Source organism: Cyprinodon variegatus, unplaced genomic scaffold (genome assembly GCF_000732505.1).
Source record: "Cyprinodon variegatus isolate N-32 unplaced genomic scaffold, C_variegatus-1.0 Scaffold567, whole genome shotgun sequence".
Lineage (NCBI taxonomy): Eukaryota > Metazoa > Chordata > Actinopteri > Cyprinodontiformes > Cyprinodontidae > Cyprinodon > Cyprinodon variegatus.
This window is the reverse complement of record NW_015151020.1, coordinates 433,832-449,042: the sequence shown is the minus strand read 5'-3', so window position 1 is coordinate 449,042 and position 15,211 is coordinate 433,832. Positions and strand designations below refer to the sequence as shown.

Sequence of the window (15,211 nt, the reverse complement as noted above, 5' to 3'; positions counted from 1 at the left end):
ACTTTTCCTTTAATAGCAAAAGAAAAGTATATTTAGTGGTGAGTATTCCTTTGTTGGCTTTTGTGGATGCATAAAGCCTTCCAAATTTCATTCAATTCTAATCTTCTGCTTTTTTACAAACACCATGAAATCATCCTGATTAGTGAAGAGACATTTTATTATGAAGAAGAGAAACACCTAACCACCATACCTCTAACGCTTTGGCAAGAAGCAAGCAACGTTCTTTGTTTGGAAAGACATAACATATAACATTTATTTAGGTTATGACCTTTGGAATGACTATATTTTATCACGTCGTGTGCAGCATTTCACCATGGTGCATGGCTGGGACGCATGTCAATTTGTCTTCTTACATAACAGAGACATTTGAGACGCAGTTTTGCTCTGTCACAGCATCAGTGGTTTCCCAGTCTAAGAATGGAGCCTCAGCCTATTGGTCGATGTTTCTATTTTTGTCTTTGCTTCATGGAGAGAGCCGAAGTCAGACTGAACACGGATGTGATTACTTCTCTTCACTCGTTTCTGTTTCTGCTCACAGTAAGCCTTGAGGCTCTCTCTGAGAGACTGTTTCTCTGACAGAGCAACACTTAAAGAATATTTCCAAGCTCCGCATTCAAAACACCGTGGTGATACTGAAATAGTTTTAAGCCTGCAATCATTTTTACCCTTTTCCAACAGACACAATTATGTCTCCCTGGATGATTCTGCCATTTCTAACGATATCTGACCCAAAAATAATCCTACAAAGTTCAATAGGATTTAATTAGGTTGTTTTATGCCAAAAACAAAATATCACCTCTCTGTGATTTAAAATTCATACCCAATAACAAAACATTCCAGCTTTGTCATTGCAGCAGATAGTTTCGCCAGTAGAACTAAAAAGTATCTTAAGGCCCTGTCACACCTTGCACGCTGAAGTACGCTGGCACACGTCGACATACGGTAAGTACGTCATGTATGCCAGGGTATGCCAAACGTGGCCCATAAGTTATAAGTAAGTTATCTGATCGTTGACATGCGTTAAGTGTAAGTTACTCATAAGTCATGGTCCTAGCTTATCCTGTCAGTAACTTATATCAACATATTGCATATCAATGTATTTGACGTGTTCCAGACAACCGCTGAACGTGTTTCTAACTTACAGCTACTGTATAATGGCACATTGGCAGCGTTTAGGTATAAAAGGGGGTTCAAAGGGATTCCTTTTAGGTATAAAAGGAGGAAACTGTCAGTTCTCCTACAGATTTCATCCCAATCATAGGGTGAGTGAGAAGGTGAGTGTAATGGACCTCTCTGCGTTCATGCCCACAGCCTTTTTATGCATTTTTAAATGCACTTTTTATGCGTTATACGTTAGGCTGTCATTGGACATAAATTCTGGACTCATTATGAATACTAAATGTATACGTCCAAAATTGAAAAAGTTAATGGAAAGTTCAGCCAGCGGTTTAGGAGATTCTGGGACATTAGGCATATGCTGGCTAAATCGTCAAGGTGTGACAAGGCTTTACTTTACAAATCCAACAGAGACAAAGCGGGTAGGCTGTAGTTTAATTTTAATACTTGAAATATTATAGGCATACCTTTAATGACACTCATCCACTAAATCCATGTTAAGCAACACAGGGTTTTCTATTACAGCTGCTGAGGATTTATCCCCCATTGTATGCAGTTGTTGTTGCTATTCCTGCCTGACTGCCCTCTCGACTCTGCTCTGGAGGCCGTCTGCTGCATTGATATAGAGGAATGACACACACTTCCATTTCAAGAGATTACTGCCACATGTATTGGCAGCATTTTGGTATAAAAGGGGGTTCACAGGAGGAAACTGTCAGTTCTCCTCCAGGCTTCATTCCCATCATAGGGTGAGCGAGAAGGTGATTGTGACGGATCCTCCCTGGGTTAATGTCCACGCCCTCGGCCAACAAACTTCCTAGCAGACATGACGCTGAATCTGCTGCGATTGCAAACCTTCTTTCTTTGTTGTTCTTTTGATTTATTCTTTTTTTGGCAGGCGGTAAGATGCAGCAACGTTAATACCGCGTTAAAAGATACCTTTGCCCGGGTGCCTCGGGGCACATTGCTGCCCCCCTCAGGACACTGGCTTGTGACATTTCATGGACATTACTCTGCTGTGTTTAATACATAAGTTAGGCTGTCATTGGAAATATGCTCTGGACTTGTTATGGATGCTGTATATGCCCAACATTGAAAGAATACATAGAAAGTTCAGCAAATGCCAGATTCTGGGACATCAGGCATACTCTGGATTAATCGGCAAGGTGTGACAAGGCCCTTATAAGCCTGTTAATCAGGCCTGTAGTCAGTCCCTGATGGAGATTGTCCTGCTAACGATTTTTCTAGATTCTGCCACCTGAGGAGCAGAAAAGTCCAATTTGTTGCTTCTTTGATTGCTCCTTCAGTGTCTGTCATGAACAACCTCAAATACTGGGATTGTATTTATCCTTTTAACCACACAAATACTCAAAGGCAATTTGGGACATAATTGGGTGTTTATGGCTTAGTTCCCATTAGCAGCCATTTAGTCCCTTCTCTAACAAGCCCCATAGGATAATAAAATGAAACCACATGCCTTTCTTTCACAAGAAAAGGACAGCAATTTCCAGGAAATCACTTTGGAACCCTTTGAAGTGCCGTTTAAAGAGAAGTGGATGTCCTGCTGAGGTGTTGAATTAAGCGACTAAACCCAAGAAAGAGAAGAAAAGTCTTCATGAAAAGAGTAAAAATTTTAGATTCTTTACGGCAGGCAGGCCAAAGAAGATAAATACTTCAAGATAATAAAATAAAATATGAAGGAACAAACTAATTTAAAAGAAAAATGCAGAAAACAATGAAAACAGAGCACAAGGAATATATGTAAAGGCTTTTATTGATCAACACAGTGGGAGTAATAAGATGCTGTTTTACAAATATATATATTTGAATATTGTTTTTATATTCCCCATTTAAACCATTTTAGGAAAATAAATACATACAGTAAATCAAATTTGATCCCCTTTTCATTTTCCTTAGGAATGAATCCATACCATATGTCCATACTGTACGATCCTAGCTGGGTCATTATTTCAGTGAAACAGTTTCAGAGAAAAAAATGGACTAGGTTAAAAACTGTATTTACATTAAGCCGGGCATACACTGTGCGATATTGTCAATCGTTGCACGCAGCTACAGTTCAAACTGTATGACAAAACCGCAGCATTTAAAACTTCTACACGACACACGATCAGGCTGAAACTCGGCCTGATCGAAAATTTTTCGGAACAACTGCAGAATCGAAAAAAGGGGAAAAAAATGGTTTAATTGTTTTTCTGCAAGAGTGCTAACGAGAATTTTACTTAGAAGTTTGCACAATCATGTGGATGTAGTCTTAGAAATGGTTCGTTAACCAGCGTTTCCCAGTGTCCTACACGATGGATAAAAAGTTACACAAGCAGCAACGCCGATCGACTGCCTGCAGGTGAGTTCTTTATTGGTGCAATCAACGCTTCTTTGCCAGGCGGGCTAATGTTGGCACAGGAGGAAGACCTGTGGAGAGCACCAGCCACTTTCACAATCCAGATTTTCCATCAGGTCTTAACTGGAGCCCTAATCTAGCACATACATTTGAAAACATTAACTAAGAACAGCTGTCAAGACATCAAAACCAAACTAAACCAACACTTGTCTAAGAAAAAGATGAGATCTTATAGATCCATCCATTTTCAGTCACGCTTATCCCAAGCGGGGTTGTGAGGGGTGCTGGTACCTGTCTCCAGCTGTCTACAGGCGAGAGGTGGGGTACATCCTGGACAGTCCATTGCAGGACAACACAGAGCAAAACAACCATTCACGTACACTCACACCAAAGGAGATTTTATCTAGAATGTAGCATTAACCTAACACTCATGTACAGGGAGAACATGCAAAGTTCACCAAAAAGACCCCAGGCCGGGAATTGAACCCAGAACCTTCTTGCTGCAAGGTAGCAGTGCTACCCACTTTTGATTTGCTAAAGTGAAATATCCATAAAATCTCTCCCTCGCTGCCCTCTACTCTGCTGCAGTCTGCCACCTCTGCCAAGTGCGGCTCTCTGGCACAGTCCCTCAGAGTGTGTAGGTGTAAATGGGCTGTGTGCTGGGGATTTGTGTGTGTGAGCGTTGTCCCCAGCAGGCCCTGGCGTTGTGCTGAAAGCAACGGTCAGCAACTTAATCTGGTGGTTTTCTCGCTCACTCAGACAGGAACACTCAGGCCCTGGAGCTTTCTGGAACCACCGTCCTATTGTTGCTCTCCATGACCCCTTCTCTGCTTCGTCATCCTCTGCAGTTTGATACGTGCTCCAAGTGCTTAGCGGTGCGAGGAAGTAGCACTCCCATTGGTTCACAAGGGGACTCACAGACTGACTACATAGATGTTTAGAAAAGGCTCTGCCTGGGTGGCCTGTCATGCTTCAGTCAGGACAAAGCTTCTGCTGTTGCCACTGTGGTTTACCATTACGCAAAAACTGTAATCTGCTGCATCATCTAGTTGATTAAAGTAGATTAACGCAGTCATGAAAAGCAATGTGTTGGAAAATGTGGCATCGAAAAGCCAGCGGTAAGCAAAACGTGGTAAAAGACCAAAGTATGATAAATATATTCAAGCCTCAAAGTAGCCCCCTTTATCTTTGATAGCAGCTTTTCAGACAGTCATCATAACTTGAAGCAGCTTTATGACGTCGTCAGCTCAGCAACTTGTGGGTTTCTTTGTGGGAATGTTGTGTACTCTTTGACTGATCCTCCCTTTGTGGTTGATCTCATCTTTTCTGGGTTTAGACTGGATAATAGTCGAAGGTTTGATGGAACACGTCTTTCCTTTGCTCTCTGGTTAAACAACCTCCATTACCAAGCGTCTCATTGTGTGATTAACCATTTAAAGCCTAAACCATGAAGTAATTGTCATGATTTTTTTTTTTTTTTTAACTGGAATGTCATTAAACATTCTTACAGATGAAAAAGAAAAAAACATAAATTCTATATAAATTTCATTTAACTACAGTAAGTTATTTGTATCATTTGTGATACATAGATTTTTTTTATACTACATGTGGCTAATTGTAAAACTCAAGTTTTTTAAGAACAAAAATATCACACTGATGATTTAAACATCTAAAAAATGTATGAATGATATATGATACAGTGGCCCTGATCTTCAGAGGGTTTATGTGTATCGAAACAGGTGCAAACTTGTTTGTACGAGCAGGAAAGATCTTCAAAGAAAGCCCAAAGTTATTTATGTTTGCAATTTGGCAGCGTGAGCAGAAATATTTTTCCTTCATCATATTGCATGTTACAATCTGATGATAAATGCACACAAATTAATGGGTGTAGGATGTGCATGTGTATAAACACCTTCACAGGCAGGCATATATTAATGAAGCAAAATTTAAGTCAATCTGTATAACTAAACTCAAAAAACTGACTAACCTAAATTATTGTGTCATGCATATGAAAAGAATGAATAATACAAAACATTTCATATTAAACTTTAGATATCACTTTTTTTTTAAATGATATTCCTTCACCAAAATCATGCCCAAAGGGATATTTCACCTGATTTATACATGTCGGGGTAATCCTCATACTTTCTAAGAAAAACACTGTTAAACTTTGAACCATTACGGGGCCCTAAACCTATATCTTCCAGGTTTAAGGCCCCTTAAAGGAACTGGCAACCCATCACTTTCACTTTAACTATCACTTTTCTTTACGACATGAAGTGCTCTCTAACCATTATTTAGTATTATAATAATATTTTTAAATCGGTTTTTTTTCATTATTACCTCAGACAACATGGCTGTGAACCTCTTCTTTCTTTTATGTCACTTTCAGATTCCTGTAAAACACGAAATCTCTCCATTCTCTCCCTAAAGATCTGTGTTCGCCTTTGTTCTGGTTCCTGTGTTCCCTGGTTTGTTACTTCTGGATTTATGCTTCTGTTGGACCACTATTACCATTATATATGCAAGAAACCATTTCGGCTTCCGTCTCTGCATTTGGATGCCCTGCAACCCTCAACTTAACCTGAGAAAAACTGTCTGAAAAGCACCCTTCTTTACATTCTTGAGGACTAACTCATCCTCCACCCCCAAAAAACAGACTAAAAGCCTTTTAATCTAAGAAGCTTTGATTATTTCTGCCTTATAAAACACATTATAAGCCTTATAATTAGGCAAGCATCATTTCTAAGTGTATCTGTGAATTTCCCTGGGATAAACCCTGAAATCATTGCAGCCCCATAAACAATAACACAGGATGACAAAGAATGACCAATTCATGTAACAGTCACACTTTTGAAATGTGAAAATAAGCTGGAGGTTCTTGATAGACCCAAGAAATGCACAGAGAAATCTGTTTTTTGTTTACTTTGTTTTTCTTTGTCGTCTTTTTATAACTGGGCTTCTCCTGTTCAGGAAAATAAACTCTGCAGGCTTGAATCTATTCTTTGTTTGAGCAAATTATTTAAGTCGGTAATAAGTGTGGGATCACAGTGGAGGATGCCTCCGGCTTCCAGTTAGTTAATAACATATGAATCAATCGGACTGACCTACTTTACTCAAAGTATTAAGTCATTCCGCCTAACTTACAGTTGATTAAAACAACATTTTTTTCTTCTTTAAATTTAAACAAATTCTATAGACTTATATCAACAGTCTTGTATCTTTCCTGTTTTATCCTGTTGTTCAAAATAATAACAGATAAGTCATGTCCTTTAAGATTAGCAGCAAATCAGAAACAGACCAAAACAGAAACTAGAAATCGTGACTTCCTGTCCCCCGGAGCCGCTGTTTATCGTCCTCCAAGGATCCCTCGGTTTTCCTACAGCTCTCAAAAAATACATTATTCCCAGTATTTATCACTCAGAGTGTCATATTCCTGAGTCACCATGTAGATGTAAATATGCCTTAGCTAGCTAAACAAGGCAATGCTTGTTCTGTCAGGATACCAGTACAGCAAACCAGATGTTATGAAACAAAGAATGATAGCTGCTCTAATTTCTGTGCCTCGGGTTCCGAGCAGAACTTTCCTACAGACTGGATTGAACGACAGAGAAAAACAATATCTGCTTTTCCTTTGGGTTCTATGTATTTGCTTGGCGATGAAATGACCTCTGCTGCTATTCCCTTTTATCCCAAGTGGGCCTTCGCAGTGAAAAACAAGAAGCGCTCTCATGAGCTCATCCCTAAACCAGTTGCTACTGGTTCAGACCACAGGTTCATTACCACACCAAAGACAGAATGGAGAGCGAGGGAAAGGGGGGGCAGAGATAGGCGAGAGAGGAGGAGAACAAGGGGGAAATGGAAAGACAGGGAGAAAAAAAACGAACAATGGAGATAAAAACATTGACGGATGAGGAGAGAGAACCTTGAAATTGGAAACTGTTTAAGGGCAACAGAGGTATCGATATACAACCATTTCAGTTGGAACCCACCAGGAGGACCTGCTTAAAAGTAATTTATAGTCTTATTTCTACTGTACTGCAAGGAAATGTTATCACACAAAAAATATCTGCCAGCAGGAAGTTGGTTGGAGTCATCTTACTTGCATCAGACATGTTAATAGTCAACAGGGACAAAGGGAAATATAAATATGGTGTTCCATAAAATCTGCAAGTATACGATACATACAATTTAAGTACATGTGACATTTTATCATTTTGATGAAAAACATCAAACAAAACCCCCGATTATTTAAAACTGATTTCAGTCCACTTTAAGTGGCTGTTCCAAAGCATAAAGGCAGGGTGATGCCTGTAAAGCATCAATACCTGCTGTTCCTTAAAGCCTGGTTTATGCTCAGAAACCAGGTCGCAGTTAATGCATATATGCCCGCCCCCTTCCGCAGACACTCTGGTGCACCTCCCCAAAATTGTAGGTGACCACAGACAGTGCCAAAGACAGGAGGCCTCTGATTGGTCAATTCTACATCCCCTCTACACTATGCGTATTTCCTGTTTAGTATCTCATGGCAGAAACACTGGCTGTAGTGCCGTCCACAACCCCTGGCACACCTCGGACACTATCCCAGACACCGTGCAGGACGCTAGTTTATAGCCCTGTGTGACGGTCTGTTGGTTTGCACCCGAAGCCAAAACACGCAGCGCCACGGCGAGTCTTTCGGGAACACTCATGGGTGAACTGTGTGTCATCCGGCATTGGATGAGGTGTTGCAGACTGGAACAAGCTCGTCAAACGACACACTGACACCCACAATCCAAGCTAGTTCGTGATTGTCTGTCTTGCGTTGTTTCGTGGAATAACATAGCGCAGACCACGCTTCAAAATTGGGCATAAATAAAAAATATCTGCGTCATACCTGCGACGAGCAAACTGCGACACACTGATGCGGGAGGATAATCAGCCCTTTATTCTACATGTACCAACCATGGAATTGGAAGCCCTTTGCTGCCATCTAGTGGTAAAACAGCTATTTCAGAATTTCCCGCAGAAAACTGGCATAGCTCAGTGATGAATGTCTCTAGGGTTGCCCACTAGCAACTAACAGTGTTTTCTTTATTTGAAAGGTAGACAAGAAATTTTAAGATATGAGTGTTCAGTTACGTTATTGTAAGATAATTATTAACAATACAACACCAATTAACTTCTTAACAAAATAAATTTCAAATCACAGTAAAAAAAAATTAAAAATTAAATATTGTTTGCCCTTGAGTCAAATTCTAATTAAGTAATCAGCCAGTGACTGCAAAAATAAGCGGTGTAATCCTGGTAACATTAAAATTAAAATAATTTCATGTAAATAAAGTGAAACTGATTCAAGTTCAAGGCTTTTTATGTGATAACCTATTTCTCCATGTTAATCACTGGCACAAATATTTCAGTAATTGACCAATCTAGAGCAGAAAACCTTTATAGAAGCAAAAAAGATATAGACAAATAACACTTAGCCTGGAGCGGCAAGTAAAGCTTTTAATACAGTGAGGGAAACCATGATATTGCATAGAAGATACCTGTAATATGATGAAATGTTTCTAAAATAGAAAGAAGGATGGAATAATAAATCACAACATGTAAGAACAGGGTGGTTACAGTTTGGTGAAAACGATTCTCTATTGGCTGATTGAATTGATCCCATCTCCATTTACCTCAATCATGTAGCTCAACAACAGGGACAGATGAACAATCAAAGTTAGAACAGGGATTTGGGGACATTTCTTTTACAAATTTATCCAAATTGGAAGCTGTAATAGTTGTTGTTTTTTTTTTACTTCGTAATAACTTATAAAATATGACACAATGCTGATTTATCTATTTTTATTTTCAAACTAAAGGTTTTCTTCCTGTCTTCCTCCTGTGTGCAGTTTGACATCAACCAGCTGACGACCTCAGTGAATGTAAGCCAAAGCCTTAGTCCCATCCACAAGCTGCTGGACTCCCCCAGCAGCACGCTCAGCGGCGGCAGCAGCAGCAGCGGCGGCAGCAGCAGTGTTGGCAGAGCCAACGGCGTGGGCGCCGTCCAGTCGCCGATGGACCGCACCAAAGGCTTCTTCGTCGACGAATCGGAACCCCTCCTTCGCTGTGACTCCACGTCCAGCAAAGACTCCGCCCTTAGCAGGAATGGCTCCTTCATTACCAAAGGTGAGGGGTGAACACAGCAGGAACAGGGTGTTCCACCGTCCTGGGAATTAATCCTATGTAAAACACAACCTGAAAGCTTTTTAGTCGTCCTTTTACGACTCCTTTCATGCCTCCAACTATATATATGGCTGCCAAGTGTTTGTTTACTTTACTTATTCAATTACTCAAACATGTCAGCTAGATCACATAACAGGTATTCATTTGGAGATGATTAATAACCCTGGTGGCTAAATAAATAGAAACGTTCAAACACTCCTTTATACATCCAAGATGGCTGTTATATAACATAACCTGATGTAGGTTGACTGATGGGGACTCTGACTGATTTTGACTCATGACTTTTAGTCATTATGTACTGGTTATATCCAGATAATAGAGCTTGTTTGTGGAGTCCCGTCTGTGAGTCAGTCCCACACAGAAACCGTGTCACCGAGTTGTAAATGTTGTAAATGCTGCATGTGTCAGTGAGAAGGTCGCACACGGCAATGAACATTAACCTTTATCTAGTTACATATTTCAAACTTTTAGCATGTATGACGTTCCAGCTGCTGAAATCACAGGTTTCATTTGATGAGGAGAGATGAGTCACAAATTCTCAATTATGACGGATCCTCCGGGGTTCAGATGTTTGAGATCTTTTCTAGATGATTCAGACTCTCACTATTGTCCACTCATGGCTATTCTAGCCTTGAATTAAAAATCTAAGAAAACAGGAGTCTCATTTTAAAGGTGATGTTTTGGTGCCCTCATGTGGCCTGATCAGGCCATTACAATCTATATATTCATTGGAAGACATTTACTGATCCTCCATGGTCTCAGTTCAGTCATTAGGATTGTTTTCATAACAGATGAGATGTTGAAGATCTAGTCTCCTCTAAAGACTTTAGAGGAAAAAAAAAAAAGAAGTGGACAATAATGACTGAAAGGCTAAATGAGAATTGATGCTAGATATAACAAGATGCTTTGCCAGATGACCTTAATGACCTGTGTGGGATGTACTTGATTAACATCTCAGAAATATAAGAAGGAGCCAGGCTAATTATGGTGTTATAAACACTTGAAAGGATTTTAAAATCAATTCTCTGTTTAATTTGTAATGAGTGAAGAGAACCAAAGTGATGTGATTGACCCTCCACGTTCTTTTTAACAGCCAAACAGCAGCGCTCTGGATCAGCTGCGGTTAATATAGATTGTTTTGAGGTTCAAGTAACAATAGAATTAAAGTAGCCCAGCTGACTAGAAATGAAAGCAGGAAGGATCTAATTTGGGGGATGACTCAGGTGATAAGATGCAAACCAAGACAGATTATTGATATTCTATTGAAAGTTGAGATCTCAATCCAGTATCACAGCAAGGCTCCTGATAGGCTCAGGAGGTTTACCCAAGGAGTCGCTGCTTTGTGCAGGCTGACATCCTTAAAAACTCTCCTATGTAACTTTAGAAGGTCAAATCAGTCGTCATGGGACCCTGAGGACAGCTTTATGGCACTGAAGGTGTGAATCCAATCACCTCCATCACTTCTCAGTCTGATGGTCCAAAGTGGTCTAATAGCAGATTCAAAATACAGAGAAAGGCTGTTTAATTTATGAAAGTGATGGGTTTCCAGTTGCTTTAAGGGGCCCTAAACCTGGAAGATATAGGTTTAGGGCCCCATTATGGTTCAAAGTTTCACAGTGTTGCTTTTAGAAAGTATGAGGATTACCCCGACATGTATAAATCAGGAGAAATATCCTTTTGCGCATGATTTTGGTGAAGGAATATCATTAAAAAAAAGCTTCTTGGATGGGAAGTGATAAAGTCTTCAAACTTGGAGGCAAAGTCCAGTGGATTGTTTTTAATTTTCTTTTTTTTGGAATGACCATGACCTGGAAGCCTGAGAATCTTCACCAGATTATCATTCAAACATTGTTAAAAGTTTAAATAAGATTTTGCCATTCCAATGCCCTTAGTTACAACCACAGAGGTGCTTAGAATAAAATTATATTTGTCTTGCCATGTGCTTTTTGCCATCTAAAGCTAATCTCTTCTCCCTTAAAGCCAGACCATTAAAATAAACCAACAATAAATAATGTTAATAATGCCATTGATACTCATTGATACTGCCCTGTAATCAGTGATATTTTAGCAGCAGCGCTAACAGCTACAGCTGTTTTACAAAAGCTGTTTCTGTTTTATGATTCTCATGGTCTACATGTTATATAAAGTGAATTTAAGAGTGCATATATATATATATATATATATATATATATATATATATATATATATATATATATATATATATATATATATATATATATATATAAATTCAGACTTTAAATGGGCAAAAACTGTCACTCTGGCTGTCTCCACTAGGGGGCAGCAAAAAAACAAACTTAATCCTTTGGGACATTTCAGCTGCTTAATTTGCTGAGCTAATAATTAAATCTTTGATGTTCTCTTGGGTTATTCTTCATAAAACTAATTATTGGAACAGATTGGACCTAAAAGGAACGTGTAATATGAAGTGGTTAAAGTATGGAGGAGTTATTGTTACAACAGGAGCAGACTTTATCGTTGTTCCTCCCTTTCTCTCTCTAGAAAAGAAAGACACGGTTCTCCGGCAGGTCCGCCTGGACCCATGTGACCTGCAGCCCATCTTCGACGACATGCTGCACATCCTGAACCCCGAGGAGCTGCACTTCCTGGAGGAGATCCCCACAGCCGAGGACAAGCTGGATCGACTTTTTGAGATCGCCGGAGTAAAGAGCCAGGAAGCCAGCCAGACGCTGCTGGACTCGGTCTACAGTCACTTACCCGACCTGTTATAGTGGAGGAGACAGGAGGAAAAGCACACAGGTGTTTGAAGCAAAAGGGATGTAGTGTAGCTGAGATTTAGCTTTGCTGTTATTTCAGACAGTATTGGACTCATCAGGGCCACCGATGTAACATGATTCCAGCAGCTTATTTAGCGTTTGTCTGCTCCCTCTGATGACTCTGTAAGTCCTATCCTCATTCCTTCTCTGTGTAAATCCTCTCCGATGTGTCATACAGTCACCGCTGTCGGCTGTGTGACCTCAAACATGCGGCTCCAAGGTTTCAAAGTTGAATCATGTACAGACTCCACACTGCTAGCACTTTATTTATCTGAAACGGCCAATGCCTTCCTGCTTAAAGGACAATACCGGTGTTTTTTCTTGTTTGTGCCAATCATTTAAGCTTTTCTTGCCTTTCTTAATATTTCAGTTTAAAATAATATTTATAATAATTAACACAGCAGGCAATGGTAAATGACAGTGGTATATAAGCTATAACTCTAAACAACACTGGTATTCTTCTTTGATTTTGGTTCTTGTAAATCACCGGGAATGGGCTGAGCTCTTAAGACATGTGCCTAAATGTGTTCCTCTCCACAGCACCGCTTTCTTTTTTCCTCTTCCAGCTGCCTGAACCTGAGGCGAACGGTAGCTTGTGACCCAAGCAGGTAGCGGCATTATTTCACCAGTCGACCCGCATTGATCGAAACGAGAAGAGAAGGAACACAGTGCCTTGCAAAACAATTTATACACCTTGAACGTTTCCACACTTTGCCATGTTACAACCACAAACTTTCCTTTACTTTATGGATTTAATGTTAAAGAATGAGTTGGTCATGCTACAACTTCAAAGGCCCCGACCAGTGAGTCTGTTTTCTTTTTGCCAGCTGGATACGAGGTTTGCTACTGCTAATGCTAACCTTTGCTAACCTACCTGTTCAGAAGAAAAGAGCCCAACTTCAAGTGGCTTCTGGGAATCTTGGCTTCCTTAAGTCGGTACCAACAGTTAGGAATTTGACCGATCTTTATCTTCATTTTTCTTTTTCTTTTTTGGTTTGAATCTAGGAAATAAAATGCAGATAGAGCCATTTCTAATCACAGACTAACGAGCATCTATCTATGCCTGAGATCTGTCTCACATGACTTCAGCCTTGAATTTGTATCAATACTGGCATTAAAACCAGAAGTAAATCTAAATATATTTTGGACCTGTCAACATTTAGAAAACATCTAAATATACGCGGTATATTTTTTCCAGAAAAGTCAGCAGAGCAGATTTAATCAGTTTTAGAAATTATTGTCAGCTAATGTGGGAACCTTAGAGAAGCCGAGAGCGGTCGTGTCCCTCCCATACCTTTTCAGGGTGGTTTTCTTGAGAAACGAGTTGATTTTTCACGTACAGGTGGCGCAGTGGTTAGTGCGCACGACCCATGTACGGAGGCCTAATTCTGCGAAAGCAGCAGTTGCTGGAGTTGGGAAAAATTACATTTTGCTGCTCGATGCACGACTTAAATCAATCAGAGAAGCTGATCTGGGAGCTGGCAGAGAGAGAGACACATCGCTGATGATGCAGATCACTATGATCACTCCTTTGAAAAGGTTTATGAACACCTAAATTAACTTAAAATGCCGAACTCTGCCAGAAAAACATGTCGATTTTACATCCTGGTGCCTGCAGTTTGGATTACATGCGTGAAAAACGCCTTCCAGCCACCGCGGCAAACTGTGAAGGGGTAACCGGCTGCTTGAATGGGATTTTCAGTGACAGAGAACAGCCGGTGTAAAGGGGTTTGAGCGGCTCCGACAGAGAAATAATATTTGAAGGCAGGATGGTAATCTGCATGAACTGACTGCACAGTTTGAATTTTCAGGTGGACTTTCTCACTTAAATACAATAAAACTACTTTTTACCCACTGATCACAGCAAATATAGGCCCACTTTTTGACCGCGCAGCTGAAGCAGCTTTGCTGCAGAACTAAACTTGTAGAAAAATGAAGCAACACACGCGTTTTTGCTGCTTCTGCTGCTTTAGGTGTGAACATAGCATTAGTCCTCGACGTGGCCGACCCGGGTTCCAGTCTGACCTGTGGTCCTTTGCCGCATGTCTCTCCCTGTCTCTTAAACCCCCTTTCCTGTCAGCCTACTATTAGAAAAAGGAACCACAAATGCCATAAAAACAGTTATTAGATGCATTAACCTGCAAAATGAGTCCAGATCAAAGATTTTCATTGAAAAAGCAGTCAGATTTGTTTCTACTGTATTCCATGCAATCCAATCATCCAACACGACCTGACAGCGAGTGAAAAGAAAAAGGAAACTAAAAACCTGATTTTTTACGCACATGCAAACCTCTACCATGACTGCTCAACTACAGGCCCTGCAGGCATGGATGGACTGGGAATCCAGGGCTGTTGGCCAGCCTCATTCATTACTTATATGGATTCATCATCTCATTATCTCAAGAAATCAATAATGAGATAACTATCATGTTGTCTTGAGAAAACAATTATTGGTTTAACCCAGATAACAAGATAGTTATGTCATTATCTGGAGAAGGCAAAAGAAAACAAACGTTGAGTATGACCCCTCTCGGCTTCCGTAGGTATTAAATATAAATAACATGCATGTTTCTGTTTTACAATTTGCAATTCATTGCAGTTTGTTTATTTAGATAGAAGTTACTAAAAGCATCTCTTTTTAGATCAAGATGAAAAAGAACTGATCGATTATTTGATTAATTTGAAAAAGAAAGGATAGATTGATTACTAAAAGAATCAAAATGCTCTG

The 15,211-nt window shown here is 40.0% G+C and overlaps 1 protein-coding gene across 1 annotated transcript in view; it reads left to right on the top strand.

Annotated features, from left to right (window-relative positions):
- The window catches only part of tnfrsf21 (tumor necrosis factor receptor superfamily member 21), a 56,881-nt gene extending 43,011 nt beyond the window's left edge, over positions 1 to 13,870 (top strand). The window contains exons 5-6 of the mRNA XM_015391956.1: positions 9,355 to 9,631; positions 12,209 to 13,870. Coding sequence (XP_015247442.1) covers positions 9,355 to 9,631; positions 12,209 to 12,438 — 507 coding nt within the window. The 3' untranslated portion in view covers positions 12,439 to 13,870. The remainder of the gene's footprint in view (positions 1 to 9,354; positions 9,632 to 12,208) is intronic.
- The last annotated feature ends 1,341 nt before the right edge of the window (positions 13,871 to 15,211 follow it).